This window comes from Medicago sativa, chromosome 5 (genome assembly GCF_051527215.1).
Source record: "Medicago sativa cultivar Bolivia chromosome 5, Bolivia_mono, whole genome shotgun sequence".
Lineage (NCBI taxonomy): Eukaryota > Viridiplantae > Streptophyta > Magnoliopsida > Fabales > Fabaceae > Medicago > Medicago sativa.
Window position 1 is genome coordinate 13208211 of NC_140753.1, and position 26041 is coordinate 13234251.

At 35.5% G+C, this 26041-nt stretch overlaps 2 protein-coding genes and 1 long non-coding RNA gene across 3 annotated transcripts; all 3 read left to right on the plus strand.

The window, feature by feature from the left end:
• Positions 1–126: 126 nt before the first annotated feature.
• On the plus strand, positions 127–2728 carry LOC146920213 (uncharacterized). Its single transcript, XR_015011707.1, has 6 exons — positions 127–589; positions 696–785; positions 1350–1412; positions 1651–1801; positions 2106–2183; positions 2348–2728. It is a non-coding gene; the product is annotated as an uncharacterized LOC146920213 (long non-coding RNA).
• Positions 2729–14263: 11535 nt separating this feature from the next.
• Positions 14264–23300, plus strand: NRPB1 (RNA polymerase II large subunit). The gene is made up of 15 exons (XM_085713639.1): positions 14264–14536; positions 14677–14940; positions 15742–16041; positions 16139–16297; positions 16468–16629; positions 16759–16979; positions 17068–17209; positions 17296–17631; positions 17731–18017; positions 18219–18477; positions 18566–21627; positions 21943–22014; positions 22183–22236; positions 22335–22438; positions 22978–23300. Exons 1-14 carry the CDS (start codon positions 14453–14455, stop codon positions 22435–22437), a joined length of 5505 nt encoding a protein of 1834 aa, XP_085569765.1. The 5' UTR covers positions 14264–14452; the 3' UTR covers position 22438; positions 22978–23300.
• Positions 23301–24688: 1388 nt separating this feature from the next.
• Positions 24689–25404, plus strand: LOC146920215 (uncharacterized). Its single transcript, XM_085713640.1, has one exon. It carries the CDS (start codon positions 24824–24826, stop codon positions 25286–25288), a length of 465 nt encoding a protein of 154 aa, XP_085569766.1. The 5' UTR covers positions 24689–24823; the 3' UTR covers positions 25289–25404.
• Positions 25405–26041: the final 637 nt, after the last annotated feature.

The window sequence follows — 26041 nt, forward strand, 5'->3', positions numbered from 1 at the left end:
ATAATCCGTCAGTAATGGTATAACGGAATTATATAATCCGTCAGTAATTCAAAAGATCCGCTAGTAATGTTGTTATTTACGAATCCGTCCGTAACGCATAAGCAACAATCCGCCAGTATTGAAATCAAATCCGCCAGTAATGGTCACTTGCTCCCTCTCTCATTTCCCCTCCCTCTCTCACGTACTTACTTCCTCTTCTCTCATTTCTGTATTTTTTTTTTCTTTCTTCTCCATGGGCACCACCACCTAGCTTTCTCCAGCCACCGTTCTCCCACCATTCGACCTCCTATAGGCAAGAAAACGCCATTTTTGTGATCATCTCCTCTTCCTCTACAATAGCCCTCAATTTATTTTTTTGATTGGAGAAGTTTAATTTTTGAGACCTCACACTTCTCTGTTTTCCGGCCACCGTGAGCTGCCTTTGGGAAAACCAAACTCACCATCTTCTTCCTCATGATGTTAGCAACAAAACCCCTAAACTTATTTCTTGATCTGAGCATATTCACTGAAGACCACCACGCCGGAGCTCATCTCCACCGCATCGGAAACATGTCCCACTAACATTTTAATCAATTTTTTCTTCTTCTTGGTGAGTTCTATCTTCTTCCTCTTTTCTAAATTATATTTTAGAAATTTTATATTTATTTTCGGATTTTTGATTAAATACACTAATTAGGCATGTTGTTTTTGTGAAGGATATTGCCTCAAGACTTAAAGCCACCATCAATGATGCAAGTAATCTTCTTGACATATACTACTCAGTTGGAAGTTTGGTTCTTATCAAGGTAATTATCTAGTTTCTACTTTACTCTTTGTGCTCAGAGGGATACGTCAAGCACTCATACCAGTTTTTATTAGAATCCTTTGGGAATATTGTTGTATTAACGAAGGTTATTACCTATTCACCTGTCCGTATGGTTATGGTATCCCTTACTCATTGAATCTACAAAACATTCTTATGTAATTTTTATATATTTGGCACATTACTTTTTTTTATGAGTTGATTGAAAGAGCTTATTTGGACTTATCGTATGACATAAGCACTTGTGCAAGTGTTCGTGAGAGCTCATGTAAATGGCTTATGATATGTTTATAAGCTACTCATATTATTTACATAAACTCCTCTAGACAGTTTATTTTAATGGAGCAGTCCTTATAATATGTTTTTCAGCTTATGCAGAGTGTACCCTAATTTTCATAATCTCCTTATGTCTTTCAGCTTATGTGTATCCTAATTTTCTCTTTGATTGTAAAGACAAGTTGTATATTGGTGTGGCTTTTGGGTTGTTATGTGGTATTATGTTCTGTTACAGTCCTCACTCCTCGTTCCTTACCTTCTTTGTATGCAGGATCAGGCTTCTAATGTTGATGTTCTTCTTACTGATGCTTTTGGCATTTTTCATTCAATTAAGGTCCGTACTTATCGTGTTTTTTATGAAATAAGATTAAACAGGGTTGCTTTTTCGTGATTACTCTTCTGCAATTTCAATTTAAACTGCCTAGTGCACGTTTGATTCAACGTAACTTGTTATTGTATATTTCTAATTGAAACTAGAGAAATATAATTTATTGTATATTCTGCCTTATCCTCATTAAAGAAGTAACTTGTTATGGCTTGGCTTATATTATGGGAGATTGATTGCATTTTAGAGGCTTGTTTTTACAATTAGTTACATTTATCTTGCATCAAAGGAAGAGAAAGGTTAGACATATGTGGTGGGCATGGTGCAACCTGGGCTGTTTATTAAGCTGAGTTTGTTGTAGATAAAAGATACATGGGAGCTAGCTACGGAAGAGAAAGGTTAGACATATGATAAGAATTCAAGCATGAATTATGTTTCTACTGCATAATTGGTTTTCTGCTTATTTTTGGTTTTTAACAGAGCTTAAATTAATGTCTTAAAAGAGCATATATAGTGAATATAGATTAGTGCATTTAGTCACTACCTAGGTATTTAATATGAATGAATTCAACAAGCAGGATTATTGTTTTGATGATCCATACTTAACAGGGTTACATTCTCATCAATCAAATGAAATATTCTTAGAACATGAAAATTGGTTTAATCTTTTATCTGAATGAATCCATTTTTTCCTATTTTTAGCAGCCAGCACATGAAAGAATTGGTGTAATTGATTCTCAATGGATTATTCATCAAGTAATTCCTTCTCTCGGGAACCAGGTTAGCCATCACTGGCTTATAATTTGGCTTTTGATGATCAAAAGCATCCTTGCAACCAGGTTAGCCATCAGCAGGATTTCCCTTTTGATGATCAAAGCATCCTTGCAACTTTAATTTGGCTTTGATATGCGATGAAGGATAACATTGTTGTTCATGCCATGAAGGTATTTCTGTTGGTGGATTTTGATCGGTGTTGTTTAGGCTGTCGCGGTCTGAAGGTCCTCTGCAGTTGCTACTGAATTTTCTGGCTTTGGCTAATTTATAACAGTGTTAGTTGATTGTTTAGGGACTGTTTAGATGTTTTTGGATCGGCTGTTGTTGCTGTTTTATTTGATTTTTCCTGACATTTTGTTGAGTGCCTACTGCTGTTTGTTGTTAGCAGCTGAGGACCTTAAAATTGTATTTATGGTTTTGTACAAATATTATGATACTTAGTTTATTAATTTAGTTTTTAGACTACAAATATTATTGATATAATTATGGTTTTGTATGAAAATGATTTATGGATTGTACGAATATTATGATGATATATGTCGTTTAATTAATTTGTGTCTTATTAAATTAAAATTGTATTTCATTAATTTATTTGCGTTTAATAAATTTTATTTCTTTAATTAAAATTAAAAACTGGAAAGGAATAAAAAAAAGGGGAAAGTACATTACTGGCGGAAATTTCCGTCAGTAATTCAAATCAGTATAAACATTACTGGCGGAATTTTCCCTCAGTAATGGAAATGTGGTTTTGACAAAGCATTGCTGAGGGATTATTCCGTCAGTAATTAAAGACACACTCCATTACTGAGGGAAAATTCCGCCAGTAACATTTCTGACGCTCATATTACTGAGGGACTCGAATCCGCCAGTAATGCGTATTACTGAGGGATTTTTTGCATTACTGGGGATTATTTCCACCAGTAATAACCAAAATTCTTGTAGTGTTTTGAAGGAAAATTTATATCATAACAAGGAGGGGAAGGACGCATTTCAAATTTATACTAATATATTTTAGGCTCAAACATTTGCAATTGGGACTATTGTGATAAAAAAAAAGATAAAGATAAATGGATATTGCAATTATGAAGACAAAAAAAATAGGTGGGGATCCTATTATTAAATGGGAAATGCTAACTGGTGCTTAAATGTTTTTTTGTGTCTCACAATCATTAATTATTTTCAATATTTTTTGTGTCTTTATATTTCTATATGAAGGAAATGGAGAAGTATTAAATAGAGATGATCCCTCGAAATTAATAGGTACTTTTTTTCCGTACTACACTTTGTTTAATCATGCTTAAACATTTAAACTTGGTCTCAATCACTTTCTCTTCTTTTAAATATGGGTCTTGTTATCTTGTGCCCTTGGGGCACAAGTTAAGGAATTCAAATTTAGAAACTTTACATAGAAAACAACAAAATTTTGACTTTTAAAGGTTGAATAAAGTTGAATGCTCAACTTTTGAGACAATTGTTTCTATTTTAAATTTCTTAACATGTGCTCTTAGGGCATATGTTATCATTTTCCTTTAAATATTAAAATTATGTATACAAAATGAATACTACTCCTTAAATTACATGAAATCCTTTGAATTGGTATGAAATTTAGAGTTATTCTTAAATATTTTTCATTCATCCCTAATTATAAGCTCAATAATTATAAGAATAAATTTAGAAAACTAAAAATATCTATGGTTCTTTTTCTTTTTGAATGGCAAATGTTGTTTTTTTGTTCAAGTGAATGACAAATGTTTATAGGGTTAAATAAGTTTTTGATCCCTGTAAATATAGTCAATTTTGTTTTTAGTTCTCATAAAAAAAAAATAACATGTTTTGATCCCTATAAAAAATTCAGCACATACTTTTAGTTCTTGTAAAATTAAAATTTGTTTAATTATACTTAAATATTTAAATTTTTGAATGATTTTAACATACTTATTTAGAAAATTATATAAAGTTTCTCCACAAAAAAATTAGCTCAAAATTTAATTTTTAAGTCCAGATTTTCATTACTTTAATCTTGAAATTTTGGCGTTTGGTAAAATTAATATTTAATTAATTACATGTTAAAAAAAATACAATTTTTTATAAAAAAAAGTTTCTTATAATTTTTCAAGGCTTGATTTCACTTTTGATCCTCTCATTTTAACCAACTCACAAAATTGGTCCTGTCTTTTTCAAGTCGAACAAAGCTGTCAAAAACAATGATGTGTCGCATTTTTTGATGAGGTGTCCAAAAAATACTTAGGTGGCAATTCCAACATGAAAAATGTCATTAACATATCATGAAATCAAATTTTTTAAACTTAGAAAATCAATTTAACATTTAAAAAATTAAAATTAAAAGAAATTAAAATGAAATTGAATTTTTTATAAGAACAATTGAACCCTAATTCTCAAATCCTCTTCATTTCCTTCAATTTTTAGTTCCTTCCATCTTGTTCTTCATACATCATCCTCAACTGAACATCATTAACAACATTCACCATCATCGCCAACACTCACCCCCACTCCATAAAAAGATCCATTGATTTTTTTTCCTCAAACCAGTATTAAATCTCACTCTCACGCCACTCCAACTTCATCCTTCATCGTCATTCATCATCACACAGGACATATACCCTCGTATCAACATCAAATAGCAAAAAGCTCATCATATTCTCTGGAATTTGGGGTTTTGGTTTCAGATATGAGTTTCTTCGTATGTGGGTTTTTTTCTTCAAATTTGGGGTTTGGGTTTAAATGTATTTGTGAATTCATCATCTGCATATTTGGGATTTGGCATCAATTTTTGTGCTTGGTTTTCGTCCTTTTGGCCGTCGTCAATTCCAATTGCTCTTCACCTTTGCGTCAATTGAAGATGATTTTTTTTACAGAAGATAGAATAGAGTAGAGTTTACGTGATTTATGGGTTATACATTTTCTGGGTTTTATAGATGATTTTGATTCCTATTGTTCCCTGCTTTTTGTGTCTCATGTTTTTTTTTAGTTTATTTAATTTCTGAATTTCTTGTTCTTTGCATTCATGCGTGTTTTCTGGGTTTTGATGTAACAGTGAGGAGATGGTGATGGAGATGATTAGTGAAAATAAGGATTTGTTGGGTTCAATTTCTCGTGAAGGAATGTGTTTTCTAGTGTTGTGTTGTGTGATATGTGGTTGAATGATGAAACTAGTTGATAATGATGGGATGAAGTTGATGAGGATGAGGATGATGATGAACAAGAAGACGGTTGATGATGAAGACAAGGAAGGTTAAGTTGAGGATGATGAAGATTGAGATGAATATGCTGATGTGCTTTTGTATTTTATACTCTTAATTTCTATTAATTTATTTTTATAAATGTGTTTTTTAATTAATAAAATATGATTTGCTGACATGTATAAGTGTTTTTCCACTTATGATTTGCCATCTTAGTGTTTTTTTGGACACCTCATCAAAAAATGCAACACATCAGCGTTTTTAGAAGCTAAAATGGAGGCAAGGACCAAAAGTGCAAAAAAAAAAAATGGTAGTATAGGGACAACTTTGTTCGATTTGAAGAAGACATAACCAATTTTGTGAGTTGGTTAAAATGCGATGACCAAAAGTGCAATTAAACATTTTTTAACATATTTGTAAAAAAGATCATTCAAAAATTTATAAGTTTAAACATAATCAAACAAACTTTAATTCAATAGAGACGAAAACTACATGCAGGAAAAAAAATTATAAGGACTAAAAAGAAAATTCTCTATATTTATATAGACCAAAAATTTATTTAACTCATGTTAGTAGTTGTTATGTGTTTGCTAAAAAAAAAAAGTAGTTGTTATGTTAGTATTTTCTCCCTTGATAAAATTTGAACTCTAAACTTTTACTCCATACATTCAATTTATTTCCTTAGCTCAATAAAATGAGCTATCCATTCTCCCACAAAAAAGTGAGTTTTATCAAATTATACTAGTATAATGATTTACTTGATACACAATTTATAAAATTGACCATTGGATCTGTTGTATACTTGCATAGATCAATTCCTACAAATATTTGTACAAATATAAAATCATTTGATATATTGTTGAGGTCAATTTTTAAAATGTGTATCGAGTTAAAAAATTATTGAGCGGTGAAATACTAGTCGAGTGTTTTATTGACGTAATTCAATCTCTCTTCATGTGTGTGGGGTTATATGTTTTATTGTGGATTCGTGGACGGTAATTTCAATCACATATTCGTAGCTTACAAACATTTATCACTGTTTGATCGACCATAAAAGTATGTATCTATTTAAATAAAAAAGATATTTGTGAGGGCTTTACCTGCCAAAAAAACGTAGGAGATTCAATAAATCACTTCATATTTCATTCACGATGCTTTTGTTATGGATTAAAAAAAAATGATTTTAGCATTCAATAATTTAAAGATTATTTTTTAGAAATTTATCAAACAAAATTGTATATATTTTGTGTTTGTTTATCATAATAATTTTTTATTTTTTTAAAAAATAATTTAGTTTGTTTGAATACAACTATTTAAAAGTGATATTGGAAAAAAAAAGATATTTCTGTTGCAAAATTACCTTCATATTTTGATACTTATTTTATATTTTATATTTTTTTTAATTTTGTAAAGCAACTCATAACAACTTTTCATTTGAAGTTATTTTAGATTCTGTTTTTTTTAAGTCGTAACAAACGAATATAATATTCTTAAATGTGATTGTTATTATTTTTTTTAAAGTGATATTTTTCTTCCTTTAAAAAAAAGTTGATATTTTTCTTAAAAAAACTATAATAAACAACATATTATTTTTATGATTAAATTAAATCCAACAGTAGATATTATTTTACGTATGATGCAAGATTTGTCTCACCTGTACACGATAGAATCGACCATCATTACATTACCATAACAATTAATATTTTTCATCCTGCATCTGATATTTTTTTTAGAGGGCCATGTATTTGATGTTATTGACTATTTTTTTATTCATAGGGTATTAATTGTAACATGCCACAAGCTAAAATAACATATTCATTATACATACTCTCACATACGAACACGTACCACATATTAAAGAGAATTGCAAACCTATGTCTATCGACTTAAATTTTGAGGCCCAAATTTTAAGATTAAATTAAAGACTATTACTTTTCCCACCCTCTTAAGTTCTCATGTGCCCTACAAATGTACAAAAAAGCCCTTCGGATTATATAATTTCCCAGAAATTTCCGGATTATATAATTTGGAAATCACTTTTACCAGTTTTACATACTTTGCTTACACTTTGCTTTATTTTATACTATGTAGATGCTAAATTCATAAAATAAATGCAAATAAAAACATAAATATACAAACAAAAATAATACGGAATACATAATCTTTGAAAACCTATGAAAATGTGTTTCTTGTGGTGCAAAACACCGTCCAAAATAAACTGACACAGTCCGGATTACATAATCCGGATGTAACAGCCCGATTTTCGCTAGATTTATTTTATTATTTATTTATGTGTGTTGGATGTGCTCTTATGTGATTATTTGCATCTGTGTGTATTTTTGGTTGGGAATTGTAGAATTCGGTGTAGAAGGGTATTTTAGTCATTTTGGACTTATGGGCATTTTGGTCATTTTGAGAGCAGGGGTAATTTTGTAATTTTGGATGAGGATATTTTTAGTGCTTAGTAAGAGTATTATTTTACCAAGTTACTAGAGAGAGTGTAGTAATCATTTTAATTACCATTAAGTGACCGTTAGTGTTATAAATTACCATTAAGTGAGTAGTGACAATTTGGGTGTTAGAATAGAAATGGGTTAGGCCCATTAAGGTTTGAGAGATAAGCCCAATTGAGTAGAGCACATATATAAACTCTAGTTGTTGGTGAAATTAGGTTTTACAAACATTTCACATTTCATTCATTGAGAAGAGATAGAGGTAGAAAGAGAAAGAGAAAGAACAAGAGGAGAAAAAGGGTTTGAAGAGAGAAGATCTAGATGAGGCTAGAGGGAGCTAGAGATTCAAGCTTTGGGAGCTAAAGTGAAGCCCTAGTTGATAATTGTGAAGAATTAAGGTAAGGGGGTTAGGCTTTAATCATAATCCTTAGTTTAATTTCTACCCTAATTCTTTACATAATTGTGGTTAAGTGCTTAATTTGATTTTGGATGTAGAATTTCGTGCTTAATGTTGTTGACATGATTATGTACATGAATTGAATGATAATTGTGATGTTGTTGTTGAATTTGTATGTCAAAATGGGTAGATATGAATATGATATGTTTTTGCATGAAATTGATGATGAATGAAGTTGTGGTTGTAGAATTGTGAATGAATTCATGTTCAAATATTGTTGTTGTTATCTTGACATATATTGTAGTTGAATTGATGCAATGGGCATCATTGAATTGGGGAATTATTGATGAGTTTGTTGTTGTTGATGAAATTACATGCTCAATATATGTTTACATGTATACTTTGTTGATTTTGTTCAAATTGGTATAAATTAGTGTTGTTGTGGTTGATTTGTGATGGATTCATGTTTACATGAAGTTGTGGTTGAATGAGATATGTTGTTGTTGTTGATTTATACCATGGGTATTCCCTTTTGTGAAGTTGTTGTTTGAATTGGTGAAGTTGTGCTAAGATGTTCATGTGAAGGACCAAAATGAACTTTTGAAATATGAAGTTGTTGACTGAGTTTTTGATGTTGTTGGATGAATTTGACTTGGTATAATTTCTGTTTTCATGTTGTGGTTGTGTTAGTAGAGTCGTTTGGGAGAAAACGAGTTTTTCGTGTGAGATGCCGGTGTTTACGTGTTTTTGCAAATAAGTGATTATGTGAGGTTTGGGAGAAATGATTTTGGGATGGTTGAAACTTGAATTTTTCTATAGATTATGATAGAGCTAAGTGTCAGGAGCATGTAGGCGAAAACGGCATCGAAATCCGATTAACGGTTTGAATTTTATGCGCGAAATGGTGAAAACGGAAAAACGAAGAAAAGCTGTGCTGTCAATCGAGCACGGCCGTGCCGTGAATGGCACGGGCCGTGCTAACTTAGTGGCACGGCCGTGCCCGTGCGTGGCACGGGCCGTGCGTGCTGACAGAACTTCAGTTTCTGCATTTTTTGTGCTTTTTCACCCATTTCTGCTTTGAATTGGCCTTTGGTGTAAACATGAAAGTTTTAGATAATTTTGTTAGTTTTCCAATGACTTTGGTTTGACTTGAAAATGATTCATGGATTTTAAGTTATGAGGAAAACACTCTAAGGATGTCTTAGAGAAATTTTACGAACACTCCGCATAACTACTTTTAAGTCGACCCAAACCTTATGGATTGCTTCCTACTTTCAAACTTGGATTCTATAAGTTCAATTATGGTTTTCAAACTATGATGTGTTGGGTCTAACTTGTTTTGCTTAGAAAATGGGAAATTTCTTGAAAAGTGTTTCGGTGAGACGAACTTTGTGATTTTCATGAATTCATCGTATTTGGCCGATGAAATGCTTATGTAACCTCTACTGCACATATATGTGACTTGTGAGAATACATGGCATAGACAATTGAGCTTGTTTACTTGGTTTTGAATTAATTGTTCAATTAATTTTAAGTTATGACTTGGAGAGACGAACTTGACTAAAGATGACTTTTGAGAATCAATTGATTGGGAATCCTTTATGGAAAATTGTTATATGTTATGTGAAGATGATTGGTGGTGTAATTATGTGACAACTTCATGTTGTGTGATTTTTGATGATTGTTGGTGATTGTATATATGTTAAATTGGTGGTGACTTGTTGATGATTGCATATATACAAGTATTGGTGATGGTGAGGTGATTATTGTTTGTATGAACATATGCATTTGTAGTTGAGTCATATGTTCATGCATTCATGACTGATGGTGGTGGATTTTATATCCAAGACTGATGGTGGCGGATTTTATATCCAATTGAGGTGATTACGATGTTTTTGTTGCATCGAAGGTGACGACCTTGAGGTGTTTTGGTACCACATGCATCTAGAGAAGAGTCTAGAACATTGCATGCATTTGAATAATTGATGAGTTGTGTCATAATTGAATATATGACTTGGTGAATTTGTGTATTGGTGAAATTTGGTGAATGTTGTGATTATGTGGATTGGTGTATATGTACATTGGTGAATTTTGTGGATGGTTGTGACTAATTGTATTATGCTCTAATTGCATGTCTTAATTGTTTGTGCTTATACACTTGGTGAATCTATTTGATGATAATTGATTGGATGATAATGATGAGGTGAGAATTGTATATGTATATACATAAGATGTGGTGATTTCTTTGATGATGATGATGACTTGCTTATAACTTTGATATGATGAATTGTACTTGTTAAGATAAGCATGCTAGATGAGTAATGAAGTGAGTAATGTTTTCATTGATTGATGTTGATAAATGATGAGCTTTTGTTGATGACTTGATTAGATGTTGAATATGCATGCTATGCTATGATATTAATGTGATAGCTTGAAATTTAAGTGATGAGGGATAATAATGATCATGTGATGCTAGTGTTCTAGGAGGAAGAGTTATGTATATGTGATACGTGTATGATACACTTGTTGATATGAACTTGGAATGATGATATGGAATGGTTTGAATGGCATGAGAATCATGAAGACTGTGAATAAATGTATGATTTGTTATTTTGTATTCTTGAATATGTCTTTCATTTCCAATGTTCATGATAAATGTTTTTCGTGAATTATGATTAATGTAATGCTTACCCCTAGTGGTTTCGACCGCCTACCTGTCTGTATGGATGAGTAGACGTTGTGCAGGACTAGACGCTTGGTGAGTTTGCTTGTTGGATGTTTGGACGACGGGAGCTTTCTCCGTTGTCGTGTCAGTGTCGTAGTATATAGGCTCTGATTAGGCTTAGCGTCTATTTGTTGTCGTTTTGGATTCTGTTGCTATGTTGTTGCTATTGTCCACTTGTCGGACTTGGAGTATTTTCATATGAGGATTTATTTGACCATGGCATGTATATGTTGAAGTTTATGATTTGAATTCCGTTGTGACCGTTGAAATATTATATATATGCATGATATCTTTTGGTTTGTTTTGAGATGTAGCATCTATTTCTAGAATATTTCTGATGTATTCGCGCGTTTTACCGCTTAATAGAAATAGGGTGTTACACCGGACACCTCCCATGGTTTCCAGATTATGTAATCCGAATATATTTGATACTGGCCAAACTAAAGGACTACGAAGAGATATGGCACTAATACATTGCATTGAAATAGCCAGCTACTGGGCCAAAATACATTCCATCGAAACCTTAAATGGTTAGACAAAGTTTGTGCTAATTCGACACATTACAAAAAAAGGGTCTTTAAGCCTTTACAACAGGAAATCAAGGTCGATGAAGCGTAAATGCCCTAGAAACCAAGCAAGTTCGATGTGGAGACGACAAGAAAGGTAGATGTTGATAATATCATAATCCTCGTATGCACCTGGAGATGGCAAGTGAAAATTGCGGATCCTGTTGCTCATTGCACAATCCTCGTCGGAAAGACAAGTGAACTTGTAGTGCAAACCTAGGGGCATAAAACGTAGTTCGAGTTGACCATAATCGAAGAGAAGACCGTCGACACTGATGACGCTTCTACAGTGAGCAAGACGTTGTCGAGTGAAAAGGTCATGAAAGGGGGATAAAACCATATCTCTGTCAAAACCTTCGCTTGCTAGTACCTTCAACATGATCAGGAAGTACGTGGCTTCATCTGACCCCGCAATTCAGGCGTTTCTAAGAACATACTGAATCCTTAGCAGGTTAGGGTGAGGCTGATGAAGCATTTGAGGCGATCTGACAACGCATTATAGTGCATGGCCACTGAGAGTAAGTTGCTGCATGAACTTTTTTTGTCCCGCGTTAGGCGAATGGAGGACAAGAAGGCGTAAACAATCTTCCGACATCGCTCTGAGCACCGCAGGGTTTTCAGAAAGTCTCCGATGGAGCTTCGCGGATGCCCGGAAGGTTATAAACCCTCTAGTGCTCGAGGCGGCGATCTTATTGGCAATGATGAGTTGAAGTTCTGACAGAAGCACTTCCATGGCGTGAAGGAGTTTTTTCTTCCTTGCGAGAGAGGGAAGATGCAAAGAAGAGAAAGTCAGGATTTGGTGGAGAGCAAAAAGGTAACAAAACATTTTATAATGGTGAATGTGACTTGAGATAGTGGAAAGAAGCAACTATCTTGGAAAGAAGCATAAATGCCTTGAGATCGTGGACAATTAATTGCCTTGGGAGACATAAAATCTTGGAAATCTTGTGAAGAAAGGCGCAATGATGATGGGAATCGAAAATTGCAATATGTAAGAAGATGGAAAGTTCAAATAGGTGACACGTGGCGCCCTAGGATCATAAATAGGTCTAATAATCTCCCAAACATGCATTATGGTGCAGTTTAGATTATATAATCCGAATACCCACAATTATTTTTGGACGGTGCGTTTCACCAAAGGTTTGCCTGATTAGTGGAGTTTTAATGCGTTTTTTGGACGATTTTGAATGTCATGGTCATTGTTGACCGTTCATATAACCTCTGCAATTGCTTTGCAACTTATGCGGGGGTTATATAACGGTCAACATGGACCTTTGACATCAAAGAAAACACCAAAAATCAGATTTCGAATGTATCCGAATTTTGTTTTCCATAAATCTACAATTTGGTTCGGATTACATAATCTGGTTATTATTGCAAGGTGCGCGAGAAACATAAAGGGTGGAAAAAATAATAGTCTAAATTAAATTCAAGGGTTAAATATGTTTTTAGTCCCTACATTTTACGCTCTTTTGATAAATAGTCCCTACATTTAAGTAAATGTTTTTAAAGTCCTTACATTTTACTCACGTTACCAAATTTAGTCCCTGACGTTAATTTCCAAACGGATTGATGACGTGGCATCAGGATTTGAGAGAAAAAAATGAAGGAAAGGAGAATACGTATAGCGACATTCAAATCACAAGAAAGGAGATGAAACACCACCACCTTCATTACTATTCTCAAAGCTTCATCAAACAGTCACAAAACCTAACTCCTCCTCCGATGGTCAATCAAGCGGTGAAGATGACAACAGCGAAGGCGGCGCCGCCGCAACGAAACCTAACTCCTCCTCCGATGGTGCAACTATCATGTTTCTAGACGACCGAGAGGACGTCCGCCTGTCTCAAAAAAACAAACCAAAACCACCTATCACTATCACACCCTTAAATCCATCCACAATCACCATTCAGCCACGACACTACCACCATCTTCGTCACTCACAAATCGAAACATCCATCCTATGCGTTTTCCGCGCGCCGCCGTCACGCCACCACGCCCCCACACTGTCGTCATCGCAGATCTAGCTTTGTGTGGTTTTCTTAGCTGTGTCGCCATCGCAGATCTACAGAACAGGATTTTGGATTTTAGTGTTTCTACCAATCCCATAATCCCTTTCTTAATTTGATGTTTCTGCTCAAAAACAGTGAAGCGGAAGAAAAATTATTGAAAAAAATGAAAGTATTAAGGAAGAGAAAAGAAGAGAAGATCTCTTTTTTTTTTTTTGACACAAGAAGAGAAGATATCTTATTTTTTGGTTTCAGAGATGGAAATATGAAATGAATTTAGAAGGAAGAGAGAAAGATGAAGAAGAAGAAGTTAAAGATGCAGATCGCGTTTTGCTTGTTAGATTTTTTTTTTTTTGGTAAAATGTCTGCCACAAAAGACTCAAAATGGACCCACCCTTATGCCACATAGCGTTCCGTTAATAAAATAGACGGCAGGGACTATTTAGGTTAACGGAGTAAAAATGTAGGGATTTTAAAAACATTTATTGAAATATATAGGGACTATTTTTCAAAGGGACGCAAAATATAGGGACCAATAACATATTTAACACTAAATTCAAAAAGAAAAGAGTAGCCAAGTGAGATAGATAGAGTATATAGAGGCGAACCGTAAAATCGAATCCATACAATCATAACCGTGTGTTCAATCGCGTTAATTGCACACCAAGCGCACGATAGTAAACCTAGCGCACGATACCATCTATAAATACAACCACAGGGCTCTCATTCATTCTTTACATCAAGAGGAGTATTCCTCAATACCAGAGAATCGATTATCGATCGATCTCTTCTAACATTCCATAAAACTCAAAACTAAACCTCAAAAAACGCTTAAACAGTAATCAATTACACCGTATCAAACTTAATTTGAATTATCGCTTTTACTTTTTCATTCCCTCTCAAACCCTAAAACTTCATCACCGCCATGGATATTCGGTTCCCTTTCTCTCCGGCAGAGGTCGCCAAAGTCCGTATGGTTCAGTTCGGCATACTCAGTCCTGATGAGATCGTAATTTTCTCAATTCTCGTCAATCCTTTCGTTTTCTTGAATTCTTCTTGAATATGATTAGAATAGTTGAATTGAAGCATTGTAACTTCATTGATGTGTTGTTTGTAAAATAATTACCGATTAATTGTTGAATTTTTCAGAGGCAAATGGCTGTGGTGCAAATTGAGCACGGCGAAACAACGGAACGAGGAAAGCCGAAAATTGGTGGATTGAGTGATCCAAGACTCGGAACTATTGATAGGAAGATGAAGTGTGAAACCTGTACTGCCAGCATGGCTGAATGTCCCGGTCATTTTGGTTACTTGGAGCTTGCAAAGCCTATGTTTCATATAGGGTTTTTGAAGACTGTGCTGAGTATAATGCGATGTGTTTGTTTCAACTGCTCGAAAATTCTCGCTGATGAGGTACTTTCAACACCATTTAAAACGGCGTTGTTAAATAGCGGCTATAACACTTACATTGCGTAGTGGAATTTGAACAAATTGCTGTTGCTATTGTTCTGTGATACTCTATATAGTATAAAATGTTGTTATTTAGTGGCTATAGTGGCGCTATAACAAGGCTACAACAGGATTTCAACGAGTTGCTATTTTCTGCAATCTGCAATTGACAACACTGATTTTAGCTCATAGCTAGGGAATGTGCTTTGTATGATACTGACTTGATTGATTAGCTGTATATAATTGGGAGATTATGAGAACCCGAGTTCTATAGGCAGTTATTACTATTCTATAGGCAGTTATTACTATTAACTGTATTGAAATTTTGAACTATCTGATATGTCGGTCAAATAATATGAAGGAATCTAGATGCTTCTTTTTAATTTATGGTATGTGATTTGTTGATTGTTCTTTAATCTTATACCACGGTTTAGTTTGGATTGACTTATTTGAGCTTATCTACCGACATGAGTTATGTGAGACTGTTTGGGAAAAACTATGAAAACAACTCACAAGTTTGTAAGCTTGTTTCAATTTATTTTCACAAGCTCTGCAAGATAGTTTATGAAAATAGCTTATAAGAAAATTATTTAACTTCATTTTATATTTTGTTATAGAAACAGTTTATACATAAACACATGTCATGATAAGCTCTTGTACTATAAACTACAAATTAAGCTGTTTATCCAAACATGGCCTGTGTGTTTTGTTTGTATGTGTAGGAAAGTGAAATTAGGTTCTTTAAATTGATTGTGTTTTGTGCAGAACGATCATAAGTTTAAGCAAGCTATGAGGATCAAGAACCCTAAACATAGATTGCGGAAGATTCTGGATGCTTGCAAAAACAAAACTAAATGCGAAGGCGGTGATGACATTGACCTTCCTGAACATGATACTAAGGAGCCGCTTAAAAAGAGTCGTGGTGGCTGTGGTGCTCAGCAACCAAAGATCACTATTGAGGGGATGAAAATGATTGCAGAGTACAAAGCTCAAAGGAAGAAAAGTGATGACCAGGAACAGCTTCCTGAACCTGTTGAAAGGAAACAGACTCTTTCCGCAGAAAGGGTAATTGACTTTTAGATTATAGATTTCTGGTATGAACACTTATATGTTCATTGTTACAGAAATTAATGTGGTTCGTGACTTTTTATGTCCAATGAAGGTTTTGGGTGTTCTGAAAAGGATAAGTGACGAGGATTGCCAGTTGTTAGGCTTGAATCCTAAGTATGCCCGTCCTGACTGGTTGATTTTACAAGTTCTCCCAATTCCTCCTCCGCCTGTGAGACCTTCAGTAATGATGGACACATCCTCCAGGAGTGAGGCAAGTGTTTCCATATACTGTTTTACATATTCTCCATTTTCCAAGCTTTGCTCATTTTTTCATTTCATCATCTTTTGATACTGATTATGTTAACTTAAAACTTTCCCAATGACATTTTCTATTAATGCTTTATTTAAATGCTGATTTTTTTTTGTCGCTTCTGTATGCAGGATGATCTAACTCATCAGCTGGCCATGATCATCAGGCACAATGAAAATCTGAAAAGACAAGAGAGGAATGGTTCTCCTGCACATATTATTTCAGAGTTTGCTCAGCTGTTGCAGTTTCATATAGCCACATATTTTGATAATGAGTTGCCTGGATTGCCAAGGGTATACTTGTTTTGGACACTGACATTTAAATTTAACACTGACATTTTATTTCCTAGTTATAATCTTCGTTGATTTTGAATTATTCATAGTTGTCGGAGCATTTTTAATAAAATTGTTTTATTTTCACAGGCCACTCAAAGATCGGGAAGGCCTATCAAATCAATATGCAGCCGGCTTAAAGCCAAAGAAGGCCGGATCAGAGGCAACTTGATGGGGAAAAGAGTTGATTTTTCTGCTCGAACAGTAATCACACCAGATCCAACCATCAATATTGATCAATTGGGAGTGCCATGGAGTATTGCTCTGAATCTTACATACCCTGAGACTGTGACTCCTTACAACATTGAAAGGTGTTATTTGGATACAACTTTTGAGTTGTTCGTCTCTTGATGTGTTTTCCATTAATTTGACAAAATGTTCTAAATGAATAAAAAACAGACTGAAGGAACTTGTTGAGTACGGACCCCATCCTCCACCTGGAAAAACTGGTGCCAAGTATATCATTCGTGATGATGGGCAAAGGCTTGATCTCAGATATTTGAAGAAAAGTAGCGATCACCATTTGGAGCTTGGATACAAGGCATCGTTTTTAAGCAATGCTTTTTTATTTTTATTCTTAGCTTTTTACTCAAAGCCTTCTAACAGCTGTTGATGTTTTGGTTTTAGGTGGAGCGCCATTTGAATGATGGAGATTTTGTCCTCTTCAATCGCCAACCTAGTCTTCATAAGATGTCTATCATGGGGCACCGAATCAAAATTATGCCCTATTCTACTTTTCGGCTCAACTTGTCGGTTACCTCACCATATAATGCTGATTTTGATGGTGATGAAATGAATATGCATGTTCCTCAGTCATTTGAAACCAGAGCTGAGGTGTTGGAGCTGATGATGGTGCCTAAATGCATTGTGTCACCTCAGTCAAACAGGCCAGTAATGGGAATTGTCCAAGATTCACTTTTAGGATGCCGAAAAATTACCAAGAGAGATACATTCATTACGAAGGTTATATTAAGTGAATTTTTCTGTTATTGCAGTTTAGCTCAATTTCATGTTCTTGTACAAGCTGCTTAGAAATCTGATAAAGCTTTTTTTATTTTGCAGGATGTTTTTATGAATATATTGATGTGGTGGGAAGATTTTGATGGCAAAGTTCCTGCTCCTACAATATTGAAACCAGAACCACTGTGGACTGGGAAACAAGTTTTCAATCTGATTATTCCTAAGCAGATAAATCTAATTAGATATTCTAGCTGGCACAATGAGAACGAAAGGGGACCCATAACCCCTGGAGATACCATGGTCAGAATTGAGAAGGGGGAACTACTTACTGGTACTCTTTGCAAAAAGACACTAGGAACAGGCACTGGAAGTCTCATTCATGTCATTTGGTATGAGCTCCCACATAATAAATTATATGGATATTTCTACTTCAAATTACCAACAGAATTAGATTATTGTTTTAATCTTATTATTTACCTTTACAATCTCTATCAATCGATAGTGGAATTTGTTCTGTTGACTCAAACTCTGAATTCTCAGTTGAGTTTATTATGATTGAGTGCTTTCTGATAATGTGTACTTGAATACAGGGAAGAGGTTGGCCCTGATGCGGCTCGCAAATTTCTTGGCCATACTCAGTGGCTTGTAAACTACTGGCTTTTACAGCAAGCTTTTAGCATTGGAATTGGTGATACAATTGCTGATGCGTCTACCATGGAGACTATTAATCAGACTATTTCACAGGCTAAGGATAAAGTGAAACAACTCATCCGGGAAGCTCAGGAAAAGAAATTAGAGGCTGAACCTGGTCGGACAATGATGGATTCATTTGAAAATAGAGTGAACCAGGTACTTACATTTGATATTTTGTCACTCTTATATTTATTGAAACTTCTTTTGGATGAATCTGATGTACTATGCTATTTTATAATTTTAGACTCTGAATAGAGCTCGTGATGATGCCGGAAATAGTGCCCAAAAAAGTTTATCCGAGAGCAATAATCTGAAAGCCATGGTCACAGCTGGTTCCAAGGGAAGTTTCATTAACATATCTCAGATGACTGCTTGTGTGGGCCAACAGAATGTTGAGGGTAAACGAATTCCATTTGGGTTCATAGACCGGACATTGCCTCACTTTACAAAAGATGATTATGGGCCTGAAAGTCGTGGGTTTGTGGAGAACTCATATCTCCGTGGACTGACCCCTCAAGAGTTCTTTTTCCATGCCATGGGTGGTAGGGAAGGTCTTATTGATACTGCTGTGAAGACTTCAGAAACTGGGTACATTCAGAGGCGGCTTGTAAAGGCTATGGAGGACATCATGGTTAAATATGACGGGACAGTTAGGAATTCTTTGGGAGATGTCATACAGTTTCTCTATGGTGAAGATGGCATGGATGCAGTTTGGATTGAAACGCAGAAGCTGGATTCACTGAAAATGAAAAAAACAGATTTTGACAGGGCTTTTAGGTATGAATTTGATGATGAAAACTGGAGGCCTACTTACATGCTTGAAGAGCCCGTAGAAGACTTAAAAACAATTAGAGAGTTCCGTAATGTGTTTGAGGCAGAAGTTCAAAAGCTTGACGCCGATAGGGTTCAACTTGCAACTGAGATAGCCACCACTGGTGACAGTTCCCTACCGCTACCTGTCAACCTTAAAAGGCTTATCTGGAATGCGCAGAAGACCTTTAAGGTTGACTTCCGAAGACCTTCTGATATGCATCCGATGGAAATTGTGGAAGCTATTGATAAGCTCCAGGAGAGACTTAGAGTAGTTCCTGGGGAGGACCTTTTAAGTCAGGAAGCTCAGAAAAATGCCACTCTCCTGTTCAATATTCTGCTTCGTAGCACCTTTGCCAGTAAAAGGGTCCTGGAGGAGTACAGGCTTTCTCGCGAGGCATTTGAGTGGGTAGTGGGAGAAATAGAATCAAGGTTCTTGCAATCACTTGTGGCCTCTGGGGAAATGATTGGTTGTGTGGCAGCACAATCAATTGGTGAACCTGCTACTCAGATGACTCTCAACACTTTCCACTACGCTGGTGTTAGTGCTAAGAACGTTACTCTTGGTGTGCCTAGGTTAAGAGAAATTATTAATGTTGCCAAGAGAATTAAGACACCTTCTCTGTCCGTGTATTTGAAACCTGAGGTTTGTAAGACTAAAGAGAGAGCCAAGAGTGTGCAGTGTGCTTTAGAATATACCACTCTCCGGAGTGTGACTCAAGCCACAGAGGTGTGGTATGATCCGGACCCAATGGGTACAATAATAGAAGAGGATGTTGATTTTGTCAAGTCTTACTATGAAATGCCCGATGAAGAAGTTGCTCTTGATAAAATCTCACCTTGGTTGCTTCGCATAGAACTGAATCGTGAAATGATGGTGGATAAGAAGTTGAGTATGGCTGACATTGCCGAGAAGATCAACCACGAATTCGATGGTGATTTGACATGCATATTTAATGATGACAATGCTGAAAAACTTATACTTCGAATCCGTATTATGAATGATGAAGCGCCCAAGGGAGACATTCAAGATGAATCTGCTGAAGATGATGTTTTCTTGAAGAAAATAGAAAGCAACATGCTGACTGAAATGACCTTGCGAGGTATTCCAGATATCAACAAAGTTTTCATAAAAAATACGAAAATTCAGAAGTTTGACGAAAATGAAGGTTTTAAGCCTCACGAGGAATGGATGCTTGATACCGAAGGTGTCAACCTTTTAGCTGTAATGTGCCATGAAGATGTTGATGCAAAAAGGACCACAAGCAACCACTTGATTGAAGTTATTGAAGTTCTGGGTATTGAGGCAGTTCGGCGGTCTCTGCTGGATGAATTGCGTGTTGTCATTTCATTTGATGGGTCTTATGTCAATTACAGACACCTGGCTATTCTTTGTGATACCATGACTTATCGGGGACATTTGATGGCAATTACACGTCATGGTATCAACAGGAATGAAACTGGCCCAATGATGAGGTGCTCATTTGAAGAGACTGTTGATATTCTCCTGGATGCTGCGGTATATGCTGAGACTGATCACTTGAGGGGTGTAACTGAAAATATCATGTTAGGTCAACTAGCCCCCATAGGCACTGGTGAATGTGCCCTGTTACTTAATGATGAGATGCTAAAGAATGCTATTGAGCTCCAGCTACCTAGCTATATGGAAGGACTTGATTTTGGCATGACCCCTGGCCGTTCCCCAATATCTGCTACTCCATACCACGAAGGCTTGATGTCTCCAAATTATCTGTTGAGCCCAAATCTCCGGCTGTCTCCTAGCAACGATGCACAGTTTTCACCATATGTTGGTGGTATGGCATTTTCTCCTACTTCATCTCCTGGTTACAGTCCATCATCACCAGGCTACAGTCCATCATCACCTGGTTACAGCCCCACTTCACCAGGGTACAGTCCCACATCCCCTGGATACAGCCCCACATCACCTGGGTACAGTCCTACCTCTCCAACATACAGCCCTAGCTCTCCAGGATACAGTCCTACGAGCCCAGCTTATTCACCTACAAGTCCATCCTACTCTCCCACATCACCCAGCTACAGTCCCACATCACCCAGCTACAGCCCAACTTCTCCCAGTTACAGCCCTACATCTCCCAGCTATAGCCCCACTTCACCTGCATACAGCCCAACATCTCCAGCATACAGCCCCACTTCACCTGCCTATAGTCCTACTTCACCATCATATAGTCCAACATCACCTTCCTATAGTCCAACTTCGCCTTCCTACAGCCCCACATCACCCTCTTACAGCCCAACATCTCCCTCATATAGCCCTACATCACCTGCTTACAGCCCTACCTCTCCTGGGTACAGCCCCACATCACCCTCTTACAGCCCGACATCACCATCATATAGTCCTACTTCCCCAAGTTACAATCCACAGTCTGCTAAGTATAGCCCTTCATTGGCATATTCTCCCAGCAGTCCGAGGTTGTCTCCATCAAGTCCCTATAGTCCCACGTCTCCAAGCTACAGGTGAGTCATCTTCTGGGTATTTATAGTTTTTTGTTTTTAAGCACAAACGTGACATATGAAACCTGTAAATGCTTAAAGATATCTCAAAAACTTGAGACTCATTTCCTTCACTTTTCAGTCTTATACTTGGGTTTGAAGAGGAACCACTACATTATGCAATAAACATTATTTTCTTCTGAATTTTCTATATTGTTCAATGATTGTTGGGTGGCTGAATCTGAATATAGTCTGGCCTATTTTTATATCAATTGCATTTTTCTTGTGGTAATCTTAACACTAAGCAAATGTCTTTTTTTTTCTTTCCTTTTTTTCCAGCCCAACGTCTCCATCATACTCACCAACATCTCCATCGTATTCTCCCTCAAGCCCAACATACAGTCCCAGCAGGTAAGTGAACTTCATTTATTATCCCGTCAAGCCTTTTGACAATTTATCTAGTGTCTATGTCAATAGCAGTATATAATTAAGGTTTCTTCTTTTTTTCATTTGTTATTAAAGGTTAACAGAATATAATTGCTTTCTGTGTGACTTACTCATATTTATGCATTTTTCTAGCCCATATAATTCTGGTACCAGCCCAGACTATAGCCCAAGTTCACCGCAATTTAGGTATGTTATTCATGGATGATTCTTTAAATGCTAAGTGGTAATGAAGGCATATAACTGAGCATTCTGTTTTTCTAAATTTTTTATTTGACTATCTGCAGTCCCAGTACTGGTTACTCACCAAGTCAACCTGGCTACTCACCATCCTCAACCAGCCAGTACACTCCACAGACGAGTGACAAGGATGATACAGGCACTCAGTGAGGTGAGTTGTTTGTTTGCTGAAGTAAAATATATTTTATCTTATTAATGAAGTAAAATATAAATGTTTCTGAAGTTCTCTTCACTACACATAAGTGGATTGAAAATCCTTGTTATTTGCCATCTTCCTCTCATATTTTAAATTTTTGAAAAGTCTTGGCCAGAAATGTATTGAGGAAGATTTGCATATGTAGCCTGTTATATAGAACTAGAAGGGTGATCAAAGCGTCTAATCTTGGTTTTTTGAGAGGGGGGTTGAGGGTGGTTTAGGGAAAATCGTTGATATTAGATTAGAGGGGGTAGATGATTGGAATGTAGGGAATTGCTGACCCACCACTTTATTCTGTCAAAGTAAATTATGATTAGCTGCCACAATCCATGTAATGAATTTTTGACATTCATGCAACTACGAATTTGGCCTTTTACCCTTTTGCTTTGGCCCAAAAGAAAGTTACCTATAGCAAGTGAACCTATTTGTAACTTATTTCAAGTTTAAATTTTGGCTTAATTGCCAAAGTATCTAAGACGGGTGTGAATGTGCAGACAGCTTCAGGCTAGATGGTGCGGTTCGAGGTTCTGCTGAGACTGGACAATGAGATGTTCGAGATCTAATAGTTTGATTTTGTATAATCACAAATGATTTGATTCTGTTGACAATGTCTACGGAGTATTGGCAACTCTGATTTCAAATTTTACGTTAGTAGTTAAAAGTTGTTTTTTTTGTTCCAATATATGCCCATGTATAAAGTGTTGAGGATGATCGATTATATAAAGTACTGATACTCTCTGAAACAAGTTCATGATGCGGATGTTGAATGAACAATTTTCTGGTCATAGATCATAAATGTTAAATTCTCTTGTTGTTACCCTGCCTGAATGTGATGAGTGGGTGTTGTGTGGTTTATTGCTGAGTTTTTATTTTTGTTGCCTGTTTAGTCTTCTCACCTACACGAGCTTTTAGTATGAAAACAAATAAGCCAGATGAGCCTTATTAAACTAAGAAAATCTAGTCAAGTTCAAACACCTGCACTTTAAATTAATGAATCCGCAAGACTGTTGGATAATAGTTTAATTGATTTAGTAGGATCAATCACAAATGAATTTGATTGTTAATAAATGAATAAAGAATAAATAATTGAACTAGTTGCAATCTACTTCAATCAGCCTTCGTCCAAATGAGGTAATGATACAGACCGACATTTTTTTAATCCAAATTTTAATCAAAGTAAAAAAGTTTGATATTTAACTAGACAAAAACGGTTCACAGTTCATGAACATAAGTTCATAAACAAAACACTTAATTCCAGAAAGAAGGTAATTTTCTTATTTTTGTTAGCTTTGTAACCAAAAAAAAATGAAAGAAGGTACTTCCTCTGGTTGTATTTATAAGCAAAAAACACTTTTTATATTCATTCAATACTTAATGTATTTGGTTAATATATAGACCGAATACATTATGTATTCAATGAACCTAAAAAGTACATTTTTGCTTATAAATGTGACCGGAGGAGGGAGTAATTCAAATTAAGATTGGTAACGTAAGTAGGAAGCTAAGGAGCACCATATCTTCAAGCCTCGACCTTCTCAGATGAGTTGGGTTCCCTCTTATTGCCGAATCTGACAACAGCTGCGATGAATCGGCAATATGGCCGTGACCAATTGGCAATTGTATTGCATGGGATTGTTCCACCCATTTCTCAAAACGTTGGTTTTTAGTTTTTTTTTATGTTCATTTCTCAACGTTGGTTTTTAGGTATTTTTGTTATTTTGGTTTTCACTTCAAAGTGTTCTATTCTTTCAAATTTTCAATAGATTAAGCGGCACAAGGTTCTCAAAAAGACGAACAAATGAACAAAAGGCAACAGAGAATATGCTTTATGAACTAATAATCTCATACTTTAACGTATTTGAACAAATTACAACATCCTCCCATTCAACGGCATTGCCATAAGAGATTTGAAAAATAAATAAAATATAATGGTCATGTTTAATTAATCCTAAATTTCCGTGTCCAAACAAATGGCCTATTTCAGTGTCAAAATGACGCATCAACCTATGTAACCACGACTAATCAAAGATAAAAAAAATGTTTTATAGTGTGCCGGCAACTTAAGCTGATTTCATTACAATTTCTTTACACTTGCACTCTACTATACTAGCACGCCACTTCTCTATCATCAATGTCAACCATATTCTTTCTTTAATTGCCCCCTAATTTTAATTTCCCGATTAAATGATATCTAATCATGAATCATACCTTTCAGCTACCTCCTCTTGTGTCCCTTACATTTTCAACCATGCTATAAATGTTAGCATAGTATAACTTTTCACAAGTTTATACTTCAACACCATTTACTCAAAAGAGCATACTACACAACACAAACTCTAGATGGAGAAACTGTTTAAAATCAAAACAACGTTCTTGAAGTTTCTATCTAAACAACCACCAGTGTCTTTAGCGGGATATCAGAACCCAACTCTTAGTCCTTGTCGATCACCTACAACACATGTGGTTTCATTATTCCCTAAGGAAGCTAGAAGAAAGCACAGAAGGGGTATTAGTTTTAGTCCAAAAGAACCCACTTCTCCTAAAGTCTCGTGCATGGGTGAAATTAAGAGCAAGAAGAAGAAGAAAAAGAAGGACAAGAAGTTACATAAAGGGATTCAAGATGTTGTTCCAAACAAAAACGTTCTGCTTTGGATTTCTAAGGGAAGTTATGAAGCAGGGAGACAAGGTGGGAAAGAGAAGGAATCAGCTATAGTGAATGTCCCTCCAACGTTGGATTCTATGAAGAAATTTACCAGTGGGAGAGGATCATTGTGTGATTTTGATGCAACACTATCCGAAAGGTGAATGTAACAATTTTTATTTTTTTATGTAATAAGAATGTAACTTTCTTTTATAGTGCATCTATAGCAAAGATGAATTTATGACTGTTTTTGTTGGTATGAAATTTAATGATTGTTTTAGTCAGGGCCAAAATATATAGTTTTTTTTTTATAAATTAGTTTTGATTTTAGACATACCCGCTGCAGTTTAATGGACACTTTTATGCAGAAGGGTATGCTTTTCATAGAGGTTCATAAAAAGCATATGATGTAATTAAGGTGATTGTTTAATTCCATTTTCGTTAGAAGTGCACAATCAGACAATACAAAATGATCTTCAAGCACGCATTCAAACGTGCAAATGCTGTTTTATTAAAAAAAAATTACAAATGTTGGAGGTGGGAGAAGAGCCCCACAATGAAACAAGTTGTAATATTTGATGAACTGATCCTACATTTGAGTTTGAGTCTTAATCAATTTCTTTGAATTTCCGGGCAAAAGTGAGTGATGGGGCCCTCAGGGCGGGCGGGAGGGGCGGCAGCCCAGGGCACTATATTTTTAGGGGCACCAAAATTGTTATTTTTACTTAGTAGTTAGTACTCCATCCGTTTCAAAATGAGTGTCGTTTTAGACGGGAGGGGCGGCAGCCCAGGGCACTATATTTTTAGGGGCACCAAAATTGTTATTTTTACTTAGTAGTAAGTACTTCATCCGTTTCAAAATGAGTGTCGTTTTAGATGTTTACACACATATTAAGAAATGCAATGATTAAAAGAAA

What these genes read in the sequence shown, in the direction of transcription:
- NRPB1 (XM_085713639.1), top strand. Translation starts at nt 14,453, where the DNA reads ATGGATATTCGGTTCCCTTTCTCTCCGGCAGAGGTCGCCAAAGTCCGT. An exon ending in TACTCAGTCCTGATGAGATC is followed by an intron (nt 14,537 to 14,676) that starts GTAATTTTCTCA and finishes TGAATTTTTCAG; the next exon opens with AGGCAAATGGCTGTGGTGCA. An exon ending in ACACATCCTCCAGGAGTGAG is followed by an intron (nt 16,298 to 16,467) that starts GCAAGTGTTTCC and finishes TTCTGTATGCAG; the next exon opens with GATGATCTAACTCATCAGCT.
- LOC146920215 (XM_085713640.1), top strand. Translation starts at nt 24,824, where the DNA reads ATGGAGAAACTGTTTAAAATCAAAACAACGTTCTTGAAGTTTCTATCT.